At 39.4% G+C, this 19,807-nt stretch overlaps 1 protein-coding gene across 3 annotated transcripts in view; it reads right to left on the bottom strand.

The window, feature by feature from the left end:
- Window positions 1-1,133: 1,133 nt before the first annotated feature.
- Window positions 1,134-19,807, bottom strand: part of gldn (gliomedin) — a 23,709-nt gene continuing 5,035 nt past the window's right edge. Inside the window, exons 1-11 of one of the 3 annotated variants that reach the window (XM_058387364.1) lie at window positions 18,715-18,952; window positions 17,922-18,442; window positions 17,525-17,576; window positions 17,395-17,421; window positions 17,111-17,209; window positions 14,692-14,784; window positions 14,093-14,230; window positions 6,513-6,587; window positions 5,593-5,718; window positions 5,160-5,310; window positions 1,134-4,126 (exon numbers count right to left, since the gene is read on the bottom strand). In XM_058387364.1, coding sequence (XP_058243347.1) covers window positions 3,661-4,126; window positions 5,160-5,310; window positions 5,593-5,718; window positions 6,513-6,587; window positions 14,093-14,230; window positions 14,692-14,784; window positions 17,111-17,209; window positions 17,395-17,421; window positions 17,525-17,576; window positions 17,922-18,386 — 1,692 coding nt within the window. In that variant the 5' untranslated portion in view covers window positions 18,387-18,442; window positions 18,715-18,952 and the 3' untranslated portion in view covers window positions 1,134-3,660. Of the gene's footprint in view, window positions 4,127-5,159; window positions 5,311-5,592; window positions 5,719-6,512; window positions 6,588-14,092; window positions 14,231-14,691; window positions 14,785-17,110; window positions 17,210-17,394; window positions 17,422-17,524; window positions 17,577-17,921; window positions 18,443-18,714; window positions 18,953-19,807 lie in introns of those variants that run through there. The other 2 variants (XM_058387363.1, XM_058387362.1) reach the window with 2 other exon arrangements.

The following is a 19,807-nucleotide window of genomic DNA, read 5'->3' as shown; positions in this document are numbered from 1 at the left end:
AATGCCCTGTGAACAATCTGTTACTATAGTAACGCTAGCTCATGAACCTCATTCAGTTTGTGATTCCAGAATAAAAGCCTGTAGTAGAAGCAGCACAGTGGTTTCCCCAATTATAATAAATGTGACGTCTGTGTGAATTGTAATCTTCTCTGAAGTAAACTGGCATGGTTGTGATTCTGAGAAGCAACAGCGAGTCACAGCATACAGTCTGCAGTCCACTTAGAGGTTAAGGTGTTGGACCTACTACTGATCAGAAGGTCGTGACTTTCAATCCCACATCCAGCAAACTGCCACTGCTGGGCCCCTGAGCAAGGCCCTTAACCCTCAGTTGCGCAGTTGTATAAAATTGTAAGTCAGTTTGGATAAAGGTGTCTGCCAAATGCCAGAAATGTAAACCACAGACACACTCAGTCCTCAGCTCTGACCTGCTATAAGATGGTTTTCTGTAATTTTACCCAAATCAGACATAACATTATGCCTAATATTGTGTTGCTCCCCCTTTTGTGCTGTGGTATCTATGTTATAGCAGCAGATCAGGACTTATAGGATACTTTTGATAGATACTGACCACTGCAGACCGGGAACACCCCACAAGAGCTGCAGTTTTGGAGATGCTCTGATCCAGTGGTCTAGCCATCACAATTTGGTCCTTTTGGTCAAACTCGCTCAAATCCTTACACTTGTCCATTTTTCCTGCTTCTGACATCAACTTTGAGGACAAAATGTTGACCTGCTGCCTAATATATCCCACCCACTAACAGGTGCCATGATGAGGAGATACTCAGTCTTATTCACTTCACCTCTCACTGGTCACAGTGCTATAGCTGACCGGTGTAAAGTAAACACTACAGAATATGCAACAATCAACGAAGACTCTGTGTATCAAGCTTCACTGCTGCTAAATAACAATGACGCAATACACATCTGCGTACACTGAAGTCTTTCATACAAAAGTTTAGCTTCTTAAATCTTCACAAAAATGTCACTACACACATAAATAAATGTTAAAGTTGTGGATAAGGTAAAAAAATAAAAATAAACAATGACACAAAAGTAACTAATATAAACACAAAAATTAAAGAATATTTGTTGATTTTCTTTTATTTATTTATATGAATTTACACATTTGTCGCAATAACAATCCAAAAGATTTGTGTTAGAAATAGCGACACTGTTTATAGAAAGAAATAAAGCTATCTATAACAAACATCTATAAAAACAGCAGTACAGGTAAAACACTAAACTACAGGAACATAGAACATCAGGGTTTCTTTAAATATTTAGATTTATTTAATAATTATTATTTAAGCTGCAAAAATGGAGCAATGTTAGTAAGTGATCAGGATCTGAAATGAAGGTGCAGGGGTTCAGACTGAAACAACACAAACATCAAGAGTTCAGTCTTTCAGTTTCTGTACAAAACCTCAACATAGTCATCATTTCAGTCAGATTCTCCTTTTAATATAAAGAACAGTAAAGTTTAGAATCTGGTTTCATTTCAGTAAAACTGGGAGAAATTTGAAACTTCTAGAAATCTTTTTAAACCTTAAAAAAATAGATCTAGTGTAAAACACAATGGAAACAGTTTGGATTGATGACATCAGAGTGATCTAGACTCCCACTCAGGTTCCAGATCTGATCCCTTCAGACTTCCTGTTAGCTTCAGCTGTACCCTAGCCTCTGTAATGCTCACCACACCACACTACTGTTTAGTGATGGAGCTAATGAGCTGGAGGAACTGAAGTGAAGTGAACTCAGGTCAGGTCAGGTCTAGTCTCTGGGCTTCAAAACGAGACACTCTAGTCTAGTCTGTGGGCTTCAAAATGAGACACTGTAGTCTAGTCTAGTCTGTGGGCTTCAAAATGAGACACTGTAGTCTAGTCTAGTCTGTGGGCTTCAAAATGAGACACTGTAGTCTAGTCTAGTCTCTGGGCTTCAAAATGAGACACTGTAGTCTAGTCTGTGGGCTTCAAAATGAGACACTGTAGTCTAGTCTAGTCTCTGGGCTTCAAAATGAGACACTGTAGTCTAGTCTGTGGGCTTCAAAATGAGACACTGTAGTCTAGTCTAGTCTCTGGGCTTCAAAATGAGACACTGTAGTCTAGTCTAGTCTCTGGGCTTCAAAATGAGACACTGTAGTCTAGTCTGTGGGCTTCAAAATGAGACACTGTAGTCTAGTCTAGTCTCTGGGCTTCAAAATGAGACACTGTAGTCTAGTCTGTGGGCTTCAAAATGAGACACTGTAGTCTAGTCTAGTCTCTGGGCTTCAAAATGAGACACTGTAGTCTAGTCTGTGGGCTTCAAAATGAGACACTGTAGTCTAGTCTAGTCTCTGGGCTTCAAAATGAGACACTGTAGTCTAGTCTGTGGGCTTCAAAATGAGACATTGTAGTCTAGTCTAGTCTGTGGGCTTCAAAATGAGACACTGTAGTCTAGTCTAGTCTCTGGGCTTCAAAATGAGACACTGTAGTCTAGTCTGTGGGCTTCAAAATGAGACACTGTAGTCTAGTCTGTGGGCTTCAAAATGAGACATTGTAGTCTAGTCTAGTCTCTGGGCTTCAAAATGAGACCCTCTAGTCTAGTCTAGTCTCTGGGCTTCAAAATGAGACCCTCTAGTCTAGTCTAGTCTCTGGGCTTCAGAATGAGACACTCTAGTCTAGTCTAGTCTATGGGCTTCAAAATGAGACACTCTAGTCTAGTCTAGTCTCTGGGCTTCAGAATGAGACACTCTAGTCTAGTCTAGTCTATGGGCTTCAAAATGAGGTGCTGCAGTTAGAAATGATTACTTATGGTTAGCTTTTGTATAAATTGCACTTGTATCACATCTCCTCTTAGCGATTAGCAATAACAATATCAAAACCCAACTAAAAATGTTTATTTCACTGTTTTTTCCTGCTCTATTTGATACTTTGATTGTTATTTGATCTATTTGAGACTCCGCCCACTTCATTATGTCATATTATATCTCTCTGTGAAGCTTGTTTTTCTAATACACATGTCGTTTTATGGCATGATGCTATACAGACTTTTATTTATAGACTAGTGTGAGAATACGTGAAAGCAGAGTGTATTACAATTGTCATAAAATATCTTATTTTATAAAAATAATTGCTCTCATTTTGCACTCGATTCCAAATTCCTGACCCTTTAGAATTTAGATTTAAATCCTTAGTAGAGAGGAACAGCTCCGAATGTTGAGGATATTTGGATTTTATACTGAAACGTGTTTGATTTAAAAATGCAGGAGGCTTTCTTGATGAAATGGAAAAAAAACATTAGCGTTTAACGTCAGTAAAAGTCGCTTTCTGATCAGCATCTCTACAGTGAAATAAACATTTTAATTCTGACATCAGACTGGATTTAGATTTTAAGGCAGGGGTTTTGGTTATACAAATGATGGAAATTGCTGCATATTTAAATAAACAAAGCCTCATTTGCATAAAGAGTTGGACATTTCTTTTAAACATTTCGATTCAATGACCTGTCCAGGATGTACCCCTGTCTTTCACCCAGTGAGTGCTGGGAACGGCTCCAGCAGATCCCCGTGACCCTGATTAATGCATTTCAATTCAATAAAATCAAGGAATGGACACGAAGCCTACTTTATATTAGTGAATATTCTAATTCTAAGCTCAGAACATTTCGTATATATAAATATTATCATTCATCAGACAGAAACTGGACCTTGTAGGATTTGACATGTCCACTGTCCCAAACATATAAATGGCGGTCTTTAGGATTGTAGGACATCATCGACAGCACGCTCGGCGGAGACCAGAGCTCGAAGCTAACACTCAGAGGCTTCTGTTTGAGGAGATCGAAGGCGAAGCTCACTCTGCTGTCTTTAGGGTCAGTGACGTACAGGACACTGCAGGCGATGAAGGCATTTCCCGCTTTGCTCTTCGGGTAGCTGGTGTTGATGTACGACGTTATAGAGAAGGTTTTCTCGTCCAGTTGCGCCACCATGATGTTCTCGTCGATGCTCGAGGCGAAGACGAGCCACAAGCCGCTTTCGTCTGCCGCCATTTTAAAGTAGGTCTTGGAGTTCCGGAGCAGGTAGGACAGGTTGTGGTACAGAGCGTTCTCTATGGCCAGAGTGTGCAGCGTCTTAGTCTGAAGATTGTATCTACCAAAGTGCCACAAACACAGACATTACATTTAAATCTAAAGTTTTTCTCTTACAATGCTACAATATTTACCAATGTTTACTTTCTAGACAATTAGACTAGAACATAACGTTCCTAACATCTAAACATTTCAATTAGGATAGGTTTAAGAAAGTTTAACTAAACAATGAAACTAAACTTACAGTTAAATTTAAGGTCCAAAATCTAATAAAATGGTTTACTTATTTACTAAACATTAATACATTTTCACCGAATAAGTAGGAGAAAACTGCTTACTTTTAAAATTTTAAATATGTTAAATATCTCCAGAGTTATTAAAGTGGAACCTCGGCATACGAATGCCTTCTCTTTAAAATTTTCACCTTAAGAATTAAAATTTTGCAAGAAATTTGCATCGGCACACAAAGCGTATTTGGCATACGAATGAACCGAACTGAATGCCTGCTAAGTTGCGCGTATGCCCGGGAGCCGTTCAAAATTTGTTAGCATCAGTGGAAAGTCAAGCGAAGCCAACTGCAGCAAGTTTAGGAATTTTACACAGTTTTTTTTTGTCAGTGAAATCTGTTTGGAAAGACTCAACCCACGATACCGACATCGCCTTCAGCATGCGTTCAAGAGCTAGGTGATTTTTGGGGTGTTTTTTTGTTGACAGATTGGGGGCGTGGGCGGTCTGTTCTATTTTTAGCCCAAACTTGGTGGCACGACTTCCTGTGAGGAGCCTTGACATGGAATGCTTGGCTTGGGTCAGTTCTTTGTAAGCAGCCACACAGTTTAGATACGCTTTATACTGGGAATACTGGTCATATTTTTGGGAGCTGGAACGGATTATCTGTATTTACAGTATTTCTGATGGGAAAATGTGTTTCACCTTTAAGCACTCACCTCCAGAACTAAATAAATCTGATTCCTCTGTATTTTTATTGTGTAGTTTTTTTTAAAGATTTTCTGATTTCTGTAATCATGACTCCTACACAGCCACAGCACTTAATGTTTCACTGTTGAATGTTCTAGAAAGCTCTAGATTTTTCTTACTTGGCGATGCTGTAGGTTCCGGCGATGTTGTAATAAAAGGAGTTGTTGTGAACCAAATGTCCGCATCCTTGGAAAAACTTCCTGATGTCCATGGACTTGCCGCTGCTGTTCTGCCACTCGGCGATGCTGCTGTACTCCTTTATAATACGACCTACAGGAAGGAGACACGATAACACGCTGAAATCGGAAACAAATACCACACGCCTCCTTACAGAAAACTTTAGCACCACTATACATCCCTGTGAATAAGCCATTGCTATAGAAACGCTGAGGTATTAACATAGAGCTGCTGTTTGAGAAAATCAACACCTTCTGACCAATCAGAGTCCAGAATTCCACACGCTTGTGATGTAATAATATCCTGCGTATGTTACACCACCACATTGAGCTCCAACACGACGCTCTCTGAATCTCCTCATGTCTGATGATGTACCTGAGAAATGTTCTGCCACCCAGATCTTCTCATCATCTCCAACTCCTGTGTCTTTCAGCCAGGTTCCAAACGTACTTGCCATCTTGGCCAGGTTCCTCGGTTCGTTTACTGACTTTATAATGCACTCTGCCACAGGAAAGACATTCTTATTGTCTATAAAATGTCTCATAGACACTGAATAACAAAGCACCATGGATTAGCATTTTCTACTGTAAAAGAACGATTCTATGTGGAACCCTACAATAAATGGTCTCTCTATCAGAAAGGGTTCCATGTAGAACGATCTTACAAAACTGAAGAACCCTAATCATCTACTGAACCCTTACCAGCTTCTGCACCCTTAAAGGTTCTCTGTGGAACCATACTTTTTCCAAGTAGAACCATTTTAGAAAGACTGGAACCCTAAGTTTTCCAGTGATCTTTTAATAATGCTTAAAGAACCCGTTTTGGTCTAACACTGTCTCAAGAAGATCTTAGAAGATCTGACAGGTTCAGAGTATTAAGAAGAAATAAATGAGCAATTATCTAGTTAATACATTCACTTTAAAAAAAACAAAGGTTCTTCACAGGTTCTTTAAGGGCTTTATTGAATAATTTAATGTTCTTAGCTTCCAAAAAACAAAACATCTTTATGCTATTCTGTTACATTTACAGAAAATGGTTAAAAATAGCTGCTCATTGCTTCAGAAATGAGTTCTTCACGAGTTCTTTGTTTGATTCATTAAAACATTAAGGGTTCTTAACTTCCAGAAAGGTTCTCCTTGAACCTCAGATCCAGAGTGAAACAAAGAGCAGATTATTTAAATAATCTAAAGGTCTAAAAGACACATTTAAAGACACATTTAAAGACACATTTCTACATTATATAAATGAGTTCCTCAGTAATGCAGCAGGAGAAGGTGTGGATGTTGTGTCTGTACCATGTTTTGAGGTCTTTCCCCGGTTTCCTGGTCCATGACTCATCATAGGATCATGTGAAACTGGAAGAATGAAACCTGGAGGTAAAAAAAATCAACACATTTATATTCAGAGCTGCACGTGTGAAATAATTCACTCATTTTCTGTTACAGTGACGTGTTCAGTACAGTGACGTATTTGATACAGTGACATGTTTGATACAGTGACATGTTCAGTACAGTGACGTGTTCAGTACAGTGACGTGTTCAATACAGTGACGTGTTCAATACAGTGACGTGTTTGATACAGTGACGTGTTCAATACAGTGACGTGTTCAATACAGTGACGTGTTTGATACAGTGACGTGTTCAATACAGTGACGTGTTTGATACAGTGATGTGTTCAATACAGTGACGTGTTTGATACAGTGACGTGTTCAATACAGTGACGTGTTTGATACAGTGATGTGTTCAATACAGTGACGTGTTTGATACAGTGACGTGTTCAGTACAGTGACGTGTTTGATACAGTGATGTGTTCAATACAGTGACGTGTTTGATACAGTGACGTGTTCAATACAGTGACGTGTTTGATACAGTGACGTGTTCAATACAGTGACGTATTTGATACAGTGACGTGTTCAATACAGTGACGTATTTGATACAGTGATGTGTTCAATACAGTGACGTGTTTGATACAGTGATGTGTTCAATACAGTGACGTGTTCAATACAGTGACGTATTTGATACAGTGACGTGTTCAATACAGTGACGTGTTCAATACAGTGACGTGTTCAATACAGTGACGTGTTTGATACAGTGATGTGTTCAATACAGTGACGTGTTTGATACAGTGACGTGTTTGATACAGTGATGTGTTCAATACAGTGACGTGTTCAATACAGTGACGTGTTTGATACAGTGACGTGTTTGATACAGTGATGTGTTCAATAGAGTGACGTGTTTGATACAGTGACGTGTTTGATACAGTGACGTGTTCAATACAGTGACATGTTTGATACAGTGATGTGTTCAATACAGTGACGTGTTTGATACAGTGACGTGTTCAATACAGTGACGTGTTTGATACAGTGATGTGTTCAATACAGTGACGTGTTTGATACAGTGACGTGTTCAGTACAGTGACGTGTTTGATACAGTGATGTGTTCAATACAGTGACGTGTTTGATACAGTGACGTGTTCAGTACAGTGACGTGTTCAATACAGTGACGTATTTGATACAGTGACGTGTTCAATACAGTGACGTGTTCAATACAGTGACGTGTTTGATACAGTGACGTGTTCAGTACAGTGACGTGTTCGATACAGTGACGTGTTCAATACAGTGACGTGTTCAATACAGTGACGTATTTGATACAGTGACGTGTTCAATACAGTGACGTGTTCAATACAGTGACGTGTTTGATACAGTGACGTGTTCAGTACAGTGACGTGTTCAATACAGTGACGTATTTGATACAGTGACGTGTTTGATACAGTGACGTGTTCAGTACAGTGACGTGTTCGATACAGTGACGTGTTCAATACAGTGACGTGTTTGATACAGTGACGTGTTCAATACAGTGACGTATTTGATACAGTGACGTGTTCAATACAGTGACGTGTTTGATACAGTGATGTGTTCAATACAGTGACGTGTTCAATACAGTGACGTGTTCAATACAGTGACGTATTTGATACAGTGATGTGTTCAATACAGTGACGTGTTCAATACAGTGACGTATTTGATACAGTGACGTGTTCAATACAGTGACGTGTTCAATACAGTGACGTATTTGATACAGTGACGTGTTCAATACAGTGACGTGTTCAATACAGTGACGTATTTGATACAGTGACGTGTTCAATACAGTGACGTGTTCAATACAGTGACGTATTTGATACAGTGATGTGTTCAATACAGTGACGTGTTCAATACAGTGACGTGTTTGATACAGTGACGTGTTCAATACAGTGACGTGTTTGATACAGTGATGTGTTCAATACAGTGACGTGTTTGATACAGTGACGTGTTCAGTACAATGACGTGTTTGATACAGTGATGTGTTCAATACAGTGACGTGTTTGATACAGTGACGTGTTCAGTACAGTGACGTGTTCAATACAGTGACGTATTTGATACAGTGACGTGTTCAATACAGTGACGTGTTTGATACAGTGACGTGTTCAATACAGTGACGTATTTGATACAGTGACGTGTTCAATACAGTGACGTGTTTGATACAGTGATGTGTTCAATACAGTGACGTGTTCAATACAGTGACGTGTTCAATACAGTGACGTATTTGATACAGTGACGTGTTCAATACAGTGACGTGTTCAATACAGTGACGTGTTTGATACAGTGATGTGTTCAATACAGTGACGTGTTTGATACAGTGATGTGTTCAATACAGTGATGTGTTCAATACAGTGACGTGTTCAATACAGTGACGTATTTGATACAGTGACGTGTTCAATACAGTGACGTGTTCAATACAGTGACGTATTTGATACAGTGACGTGTTCAATACAGTGACGTGTTTGATACAGTGACGTGTTTGATACAGTGATGTGTTCAATACAGTGATGTGTTTGATACAGTGATGTGTTCAATACAGTGACGTGTTTGATACAGTGACGTGTTTGATACAGTGACGTGTTCAATACAGTGACGTGTTCAATACAGTGACGTGTTTGATACAGTGACGTGTTTGATACAGTGATGTGTTCAATACAGTGACGTGTTTGATACAGTGACGTGTTCAATACAGTGACGTGTTTGATACAGTGACGTGTTCAATACAGTGACGTGTTTGATACAGTGACGTGTTCAATACAGTGACGTGTTCAATACAGTGACGTGTTTGATACAGTGACGTGTTCAATACAGTGACGTGTTTGATACAGTGATGTGTTCAATACAGTGACGTGTTTGATACAGTGACGTGTTCAGTACAGTGACGTGTTTGATACAGTGACGTGTTTGATACAGTGACGTGTTCAGTACAGTGACGTGTTTGATACAGTGACGTGTTTGATACAGTGACGTGTTCGGTACAGTGACGTGTTTGATACAGTGACGTGTTCAGTACAGTGACGTGTTCGGTACAGTGACGTGTTCAGTACAGTGACGTATTTGATACAGTGACGTGTTCGGTACAGTGACGTGTTCAGTACAGTGATGTGTTTGATACAGTGACGTGTTCAGTACAGTGACCTGTTTGATACAGTGACGTGTTCAGTACAGTGACGTGTTTGATACAGTGACGTGTTCAATACAGTGACGTGTTTGATACAGTGACGTGTTCAGTACAGTGACTTGTTTGATACAGTGACGTGTTCAGTACAGTGACGTGTTCGGTACAGTGACGTGTTTGATACAGTGACGTGTTCAGTACAGTGACGTGTTCAGTACAGTGACGTGTTCAGTACAGTGACGTGTTTGATACAGTGACGTGTTCAGTACAGTGACGTGTTTGATACAGTGACGTGTTCAGTACAGTGACGTGTTCAGTACAGTGACGTGTTCGGTACAGTGACGTGTTCAGTACAGTGACGTGTTTGATACAGTGACGTGTTCAGTACAGTGACGTGTTTGATACAGTGACGTGTTCAGTACAGTGACCTGTTTGATACAGTGACGTGTTCAGTACAGTGACGTGTTTGATACAGTGACGTGTTCAATACAGTGACGTGTTTGATACAGTGACGTGTTCAGTACAGTGACTTGTTTGATACAGTGACGTGTTCAGTACAGTGACGTGTTCGGTACAGTGACGTGTTTGATACAGTGACGTGTTCAGTACAGTGACGTGTTCAGTACAGTGACGTGTTTGATACAGTGATGTGTTCAGTACAGTGACGTGTTTGATACAGTGACGTGTTCAGTACAGTGACGTGTTCAGTACAGTGACGTGTTCGGTACAGTGACGTGTTCAGTACAGTGACGTGTTTGATACAGTGACGTGTTCAGTACAGTGACGTGTTTGATACGGTGACGTGTTCAGTACAGTGACATGTTCAATACAGTGACGTGTTTGATACAGTGACGTGTTTGATACAGTGACGTGTTCAGTACAGTGACGTGTTTGATACAGTGACGTGTTCAGTACAGTGACATGTTCAGTACAGTGACGTGTTCGGTACAGTGACGTGTTCAGTACAGTGACGTGTTTGATACAGTGACGTGTTCAGTACAGTGACGTGTTCAGTACAGTGACGTGTTCGGTACAGTGACGTGTTCAGTACAGTGACGTGTTTGATACAGTGACGTGTTCGGTACAGTGACGTGTTCAGTACAGTGACGTGTTTGATACAGTGACGTGTTCGGTACAGTGACGTGTTCAGTACAGTGACGTGTTTGATACAGTGACGTGTTTGATACAGTGACGTGTTCAGTACAGTGACGTGTTTGATACAGTGACGTGTTTGATACAGTGACGTGTTTGATACAGTGACGTGTTCAATACAGTGACGTGTTTGATACAGTGATGTGTTCAATACAGTGATGTGTTTGATACAGTGACGTGTTTGATACAGTGATGTGTTCAATAGAGTGACGTGTTTGATACAGTGACGTGTTCAGTACAGTGACGTGTTTGATACAGTGACGTGTTCAGTACAGTGACGTGTTTGATACAGTGACGTGTTTGATACAGTGACGTGTTCAGTACAGTGACGTGTTTGATACAGTGACGTGTTCAGTACAGTGACGTGTTTGATACAGTGACGTGTTCAGTACAGTGACGTGTTTGATACAGTGACGTGTTCGGTACAGTGACGTGTTCGGTACAGTGACGTGTTTAATACAGTGACGTGTTCAGTACAGTGACGTGTTTGATACAGTGACGTGTTCAGTACAGTGACGTGTTTGATACAGTGACGTGTTCAGTACAGTGACGTGTTTGATACAGTGACGTGTTCAGTACAGTGACGTGTTCAGTACAGTGACGTGTTTGATACAGTGACGTGTTCGGTACAGTGACGTGTTCAGTACAGTGACGTGTTTGATACAGTGACGTGTTCGGTACAGTGACGTGTTCAGTACAGTGACGTGTTTGATACAGTGACGTGTTTGATACAGTGACGTGTTCAGTACAGTGTCGTGTTTGATACAGTGACGTGTTCAGTACAGTGACGTGTTTGATACAGTGACGTGTTCGGTACAGTGACATGTTCGGTACAGTGACATGTTCGGTACAGTGATGTGTTCAGTACAGTGACATGTTCGGTACAGTGATGTGTTCAGTACAGTGACGTGTTTGATACAGTGACGTGTTCAGTGCAGTGACGTGTTCAGTACAGTGACGTGTTCAGTACAGTGACGTGTTTGATACAGTGACGTGTTCGGTACAGTGACGTGTTCGGTACAGTGACGTGTTCAGTACAGTGACGTGTTCAGTACAGTGACGTGTTTGATACAGTGACGTGTTCAGTACAGTGACGTGTTCAATACAGTGACGTGTTTGATACAGTGACATGTTCGGTACAGTGACATGTTCGGTACAGTGATGTGTTCAGTACAGTGACGTGTTCAGTACAGTGACGTGTTTGATACAGTGACGTGTTCAGTGCAGTGACGTGTTCAGTACAGTGACGTGTTCAGTACAGTGACGTGTTTGATACAGTGACGTGTTCGGTACAGTGACGTGTTCGGTACAGTGACGTGTTCAGTACAGTGACGTGTTTGATACAGTGACGTGTTCAGTACAGTGACGTGTTTGATACAGTGACGTGTTCAGTACAGTGACGTGTTTGATACAGTGACGTGTTCGGTACAGTGACGTGTTTGATACAGTGATGTGTTCAGTACAGTGACGTGTTTGATACAGTGATGTGTTCAGTACAGTGACGTGTTTGATACAGTGATGTGTTCAGTACAGTGACGTGTTCAGTACAGTGACGTGTTCAGTACAGTGACGTGTTTGATACAGTGATGTGTTCAGTACAGTGACGTGTTTGATACAGTGACATGTTCAGTACAGTGACGTGTTCAGTACAGTGACGTGTTTGATACAGTGACGTGTTCAGTACAGTGACGTGTTCAGTACAGTGACGTGTTTGATACAGTGACGTGTTCAGTACAGTGACGTGTTCAGTACAGTGACGTGTTTGATACAGTGACGTGTTCAGTACAGTGACGTGTTTGATACAGTGACGTGTTTGATACAGTGACGTGTTCAGTACAGTGACGTGTTCAGTACAGTGACGTGTTTAATACAGTGACGTGTTCAGTACAGTGACGTGTTCGGTACAGTGACGTGTTTAATACAGTGACGTGTTCAGTACAGTGACGTGTTTGATACAGTGACGTGTTCAGTACAGTGACGTGTTTGATACAGTGACGTGTTCGGTACAGTGACGTGTTTGATACAGTGACGTGTTCGGTACAGTGACGTGTTTGATACAGTGACGTGTTTGATACAGTGACGTGTTCAGTACAGTGACGTGTTCAGTACAGTGACGTTTTCGGTACAGTGACGTGTTTAATACAGTGACGTGTTCAGTACAGTGACGTGTTTGATACAGTGACGTGTTCAGTACAGTGACGTGTTTGATACAGTGACGTGTTCGGTACAGTGACGTGTTCATTACAGTGACGTGTTTAATACAGTGACGTGTTCGGTACAGTGACGTGTTCATTACAGTGACGTGTTTAATACAGTGACGTGTTCAGTACAGTGACGTGTTTGATACAGTGACGTGTTCAGTACAGTGACGTGTTCAGTACAGTGACGTGTTTGATACAGTGACGTGTTCAGTACAGTGACGTGTTTGATACAGTGACGTGTTCAGTACAGTGACGTGTTTGATACAGTGACGTGTTCGGTACAGTGACGTGTTCATTACAGTGACGTGTTCAGTACAGTGACGTGTTCATTACAGTGACGTGTTCAGTACAGTGACGTGTTCAGTACAGTGACATGTTTGATACAGTGACGTGTTCATTACAGTGACGTGTTCAGTACAGTGACGTGTTTGATACAGTGACGTGTTCATTACAGTGACGTGTTCAGTACAGTGACGTGTTCAGTACAGTGACGTGTTTGATACAGTGACGTGTTCATTACAGTGACGTGTTCATTACAGTGACGTGTTTAATACAGTGACGTGTTCAGTACAGTGACGTGTTTGATACAGTGACGTGTTCAGTACAGTGACGTGTTCAGTACAGTGACGTGTTTGATACAGTGACGTGTTCAGTACAGTGACGTGTTTGATACAGTGACGTGTTCAGTACAGTGACGTGTTTGATACAGTGACGTGTTCGGTACAGTGACGTGTTCATTACAGTGACGTGTTCAGTACAGTGACGTGTTCATTACAGTGACGTGTTCAGTACAGTGACGTGTTCAGTACAGTGACATGTTTGATACAGTGACGTGTTCATTACAGTGACGTGTTCAGTACAGTGACGTGTTTGATACAGTGACGTGTTCATTACAGTGACGTGTTCATTACAGTGACGTGTTCAGTACAGTGACGTGTTCAGTACATGTGTTTAGTGAAGATAAAATATCAGCAGTTATCTTCATGGATATTTTCCTCAGTTCTCCTGTTTGATGGCTTCACCAGTCTTATTTTCAATCTGGAGCGTTACCTTCAGAGGCCTGGCCTGTGTGCAGGTGAGCTCTCTGGCTCCTGTTCCTGGCCGGTCTTGGTGGACCGGGCAGTCCTGGAAGTCCGGGTGGGCCCATCGGACCTGGAGCTCCAGGGGGTCCCGCGGGGCCAGGAGGACCTACCAGGTAAACAACAAGAAGTTGAAATCCCCAAAGCTGGGAGAACAAACTGCATCTTTTATTATTCTGTACACGTTTCTCTTTAAAATAAAAGACATTTTTGAATTCAGTTTTAGAATTTCAGGAACAGAACATTTCACAGTGCTTTCAGAAAATCTCATCAACTTTTAAAAGGGTGAAAGATTCCAGTTAGGACCGAGTGTAATCCTGATGAACTTCTACAGTCATGCTCTGAAGATGTATTAGGGAATATTAGCTCATTTTCTTCCCAGCATTCCAGATCGGAAGTTAGAATTTTCCAGAGGTTTTTTTCTCAGCCACATGATTTTCTCATCCTTTAGTCAAATCATGTTTATGTATTTTTTGCAAGTTATTTGTATATTAATATTAAGAATTCAAATTTATTAAAAAAACAACAACTATTGCACCTCTAACTCCAGTCAGGAATTTTAATATTTACCTTCCACAATCACGTCGTTAGAAGGTTCTCCCTTTTCTCCAGGTGGCCCTGGGTCACCTTTCACACCCGGCTCACCTGGCTCACCTTTTTCACCTGAAAAAAAAACAGTTTTAATTTTTGCTTTTTAAGCAGCTCTAAAACATGAAATATAGCTTTAATGTGTTTATTACAGTCCAGACCTCAGAGAACAGAACAATCCTCTGTTTTTATCTGAAGAAGTACTGAAGTTAAAACAGAAGCAGAATTTATTTTTAAAATTATAAATAAATAAATAAATAAATAAATAAATAAATAAATAAATAAATAAATAAATAAATAAATAAAAACAGGAATAATTTATAGCTGCATGCTCTACATTCCTCACAACACACCAGCCGTCTACAACCAGGGGTAAAGTTCTCTGATTTTATTAAATAATGAATTTAATAAAGATAAAAGAGGTTTCTGAATGAAAGAGGGTAAAGGTAATCCTGCATCAAAATCCACCTGAAGTCCCGTATCCAGTAGAGTGACGCATCACTGACACGTCTCTGACATTAACATTAAACTGCGTTTTTTATCAATCAACACATTTCGTTAGAACATTTCAGGATCATTTTATCACCTTTCCTCAATTTGAACTCAATCCCAATTCCTTGTCAGATGCTCCAGATTAAACCATCAGCGTGTTTTCATACACATCTTATACATACACCAATCAGGCATAACATTATGACCACCTGCCTAATATTGTGTTGGTCCTGCCCAAAAAGCCCTGACCCGTCCTGCACTGTGTATTCTGACCCCCTTTCTATCAGAACCAGCATTAACTTCTTCAGCAGTTTGATCAACAGTAGCTCGTCTGTTGGATCGGATCACACGGGCCAGCCTTCTCTCCCCACGTCCATCAATGAGCCTTGACCACCCATGAACCTGTCACCGGTTCACCACTGTTCCTTCCTTGGACCACTTTTGATAGATACTGACCACTGCAGACCGGGAACACCCCACAAGAGCTGCAGTTTTGGAGATGCTCTGATCCTCTAATAATAATAATAATAATAATAATAATAATAATAATAATAATATATAATCATTATAAAAAATATATAATCATTAGAATATAACACATTTCATGAATTGAGATACTTCTAGTAAATTTCCAGCACAGAATTATCCCACTTGTTTCTGTGCATGGGAATGGAATGAGTGATTCCGTCATGGCCACTGGATGTCTGAGGAAATCTCACACAGCAGAAGTTTAACCGCAGAGTCGCTAAATATTATTAAATATTCCGCCCCAGTGTTCCGCTTATCGGATCAGTCATCGTTTTTACACCCTGTCCAAATATTTTCCAGAAGCTTCTCGGAATAAAGAATTCCATTCAGTTTCCTCTGTGACTCAGCAGTGAGCCGGAGAATCAGCCTGACTGCAAAACCCACAGCGACGTCTGCCTCCATGTCCTATCAAAGACATCTCACAGTATTCCCGCTGAGAGACAATAACATTCCGACTCACAACAGAAACCGAAAAACCACCAGATCCACAACAGGAAGGACGACTGAAAAGATAAGTGAATGTCATAAAGAGCTGATGACATCGCCTCTGACCGCAGCAGACTTCAGAATTCCTGACCAGCCACTGGACAGATAATTTTAGGAATCATGTAATAGGTAGAATTCCCAACCCAAACCTTTATATATAGCTCTGTAAAGGATCGTGGCAAATAATGGAAAAAGTGTCCAAGCAATAATATTTTAGAGCAATAAAAATTCCCACCTCATAGGATAGGGTAAACCACTGAGAGTCATGTAATAAGCAGGAATTCCTTCTTTTTGATGAATCACTGAGAATGGATTAGGATGGATTATGGGAGAGTGTAGTGGACAAAATTCCTAATTTTTTCACACATGTTCTGGAATTTCATACAAGTAAAATTTCCAACCCAAATTCCAAACATTTAATGAAACATTGAGTGAAGATAGGTGCAAACTTCCCAATCAGTTGATAGAAGAGTGGAATTGGCAAAATTCCCAAATAAATTCAGATCGTTGGGAATAAACAGAAAACTAAGCAATTCTTTAGTCAATTATTTTGAAAGATCAGCGAAATTCCAAGAATCACTTGGAAGGGTGCAAAAATATCTAATTTGAAATGGTGTAACAGGCAGAATTCCCAAACAAACTTCCAAACACTAGTGAATCATCAGTGATGTATGGACAAAATTCCCAATTTTGTAATAGCAGAAATCCACATATTGTTTATATATAAATGAACAAATATCACTATGATGGATCATTTGGGAATGCTGTAATGGACAAAGTTCCGAACCCTTATTCCAAATACTTTGATGGATCAGCAGAAATAGAACAGACTTTGTAAGCGTAGTCGGATGATTTTGGAATAATGTATCATTAAGGAAGACTATTTTTATCTGACCCTTTTTGCCTCGTTTCCCGGGGGCTCCAGGTTCTCCTGGCAAACCAGGAATTCCATCAGTCCCGTTGTATCCTGGCATTCCATCAACACCCGGCAAACCTGAAATTCCCAGTGATGTTGTTGGTAATTTAACACACAATTTATCAGCAATTATTTATTTATTTCAGATATTTATATCTTATAAACTGTTTGTTAGGGAAATATTCGAGAAGACTGAAAGCTGAAACTCGAACTTTTAAATGGACCTCGTATTAATTACAGTTTTATTGAAGCTGTTTTCTTACCTGGAGGTCCGGGAGGTCCTGGAGGACCTGTGCAAGGAATGACAAAAGGTCATGGAGATCCTCGGACATTAAGGAAAATCAGTCATTTTCTTGCTTTTATTATTGGAATTCTTCATGAGGAGAAACTCACCTGTGAGACAGATTCCTTTAGAGCTGTTACAGATGTCCAGTAAGACTTTAACCTTAAAAAGAAAAACACATTATTTCGGTCACTTCTGAAGATTAATTCAATAACTGATTTTAAAATAATGAGCTAAATTGTTATTAGAACCGAAAAATGATTTTACAAAATGAAAAAGAATATTTAAAGATGTTCAGAAAATCTTCTGAAATTTTAAGAAATTCAGTCAAAGCGTAAGAGGAAAAATATAATAATTATGTTTATAGTATAATTTTTAATGTTTTATCAGGTTTAAGGCAAAAAAAACTTAAAATGAAGGATCTCATAAATATTTTCACTGATTTCTGATTTGATAAATAACACAAATCTGCCATTTTGAAGTCCTTCACTCATTTCTGGTTCTTACCGGCACCATGGAGTACGTCATCATCATCATCATCCCATCATGCTGCACCGTCCTGTGATAGAAATCCGGAGGCTCCTGAAGGTTCTTCTCCTCCTCGTTAATCATCACTTCTCCCACTCCGTCTCCTGAAACCTCGGCTAGTTTCTCCTCCAGTTCCAGCTGAAGTTTCTGCTGCAGAGCCTGAGCTTCCTTCAGCTCCTGACTCCTTTTATTTCTGGAGTATTGATGCAGATCTTCCTGGATCCCCTGCTGATTTCTGCTCATCTCCGTCATGAACTCCACCACCGAGCTCTGAGTGATTTCCTCCAGACGAGATTCCACCACATCCATCCGATTCCCCAACTCTCGGCTCTGGAGAAGGAGCAGCATGAATCCGGCTGAATTCAGCAGCGTGAGCACGCTAATAACACCCAGGGTCCAGTGAAACGTCCACGACAACCGGGGGGACGAGTCGGACATCTTCATCTGGGCAATTCTCAGAAATTTGAGGGAAAATGGTGTGGAGGAAGAAAAAAAAATGGCTGGAAAAATCCCCCCCAAAAATGTTTTGATTAAAATTCAAGGAAGATTTTCATGGGAAATGTGTTAATAAAAAAATACTTTGCAAAAAAAAAAAATTAAATTAGGACAAAGGTGAAAAAACAGTTCCCAAATTCAAGCTAAAATATTTTTTTTCTATGAGGTTAAAAAGGAAACTAAAAGCAAGAACTTTACACAAGAGTTTTAGATATTAATGTTAAAAGTGAAAAAATAATAGTGTAAAAATAAAAAATAAGATTTAATAGCTACAGACCTCAAAGTTTAGACAGTAAATAGAAACTTACAATTAAAAATAAAAAAGAAAAGAAAAAAAGACAGATCTGAAGATTTTCCCGAGTGCAGAATGAGACAGACGTAGCTGCGGGACGTCAATAAGATGGCGTTTAGGCGTTCTGCTGAAGGCGAGACACAAACGCTGCTGTTGTTCTCTGGGGTTTCTGAAGCCTCTGGTCTGTGCAGTCACCTGATTTATATTCAGTCCAGTGGAATTCTTTATTCTGACCGGGGGCTGAAACACGCAACTCATCACTGCAGCTCAACACTGACAGCACACGTCTTTATTTATTAATAATTTAATCCAGAGGATGTCGAGGATGTCCGAGAGAGGAAAGAGAGAAGTGTTTTTAAATGTCCTTTGTCTTTAAAAAGGAAAAACTTCAAAAAATAATGAAGTGAAAAAAAATGCTCAGAGATGATTAACTAAAATATTAATAATAACAGTTATGTTTATTATTTTTCTTATTTTCTGTAATTAAAGTAAATTATGAAATTAGAAATAAAAAGTAAGTAGAGTTTAAGAATGAAAATGTATCTAAAACAATTTAAAGCAAATATGTATTTATTTATTTATTTATTTATTAACAAAGGACCTATATTGTAAAATTTGATTCCACCAAAAATAAAATAACAAACAACAAAATTCAAATAATAAAATTACTAATTACAAATATACTGAGTTATTAATTCTAAAGCTACTAATAATAACAAATGTTTAAAAACATTTTTTTCCAAGCAATATAAAATCAAACATTAAATTGTATATAATAATAAAAATAAAACATATTTTTTCACCCCTTTTTAATGTTGTTGAATTTATTATTATTATTATTATTATTATTATTATTATTATGATTATTATTATTATTATTATTATTATTATTATTATTATTATTATTATTAATGAATCTTACATTTCATTATTAACAGCATTTTTTAGAGAAAGAAAGAAACAGAAAAAGAGAAAAGATTTGTAAATAAACTCATTTTTTTGTTTGTTGAAAGCTCTGAGGGTTTAAAGGTGATATTTGTGTAACATGAAGGCTGTGTGACCCAGATATCTGTAGATC

The sequence above is a fragment of the Hemibagrus wyckioides genome, linkage group LG04 (genome assembly GCF_019097595.1).
Source record: "Hemibagrus wyckioides isolate EC202008001 linkage group LG04, SWU_Hwy_1.0, whole genome shotgun sequence".
Lineage (NCBI taxonomy): Eukaryota > Metazoa > Chordata > Actinopteri > Siluriformes > Bagridae > Hemibagrus > Hemibagrus wyckioides.
Note: the sequence above shows the minus strand (reverse complement) of the source record. Positions and strands in the feature narration are given on the sequence as shown.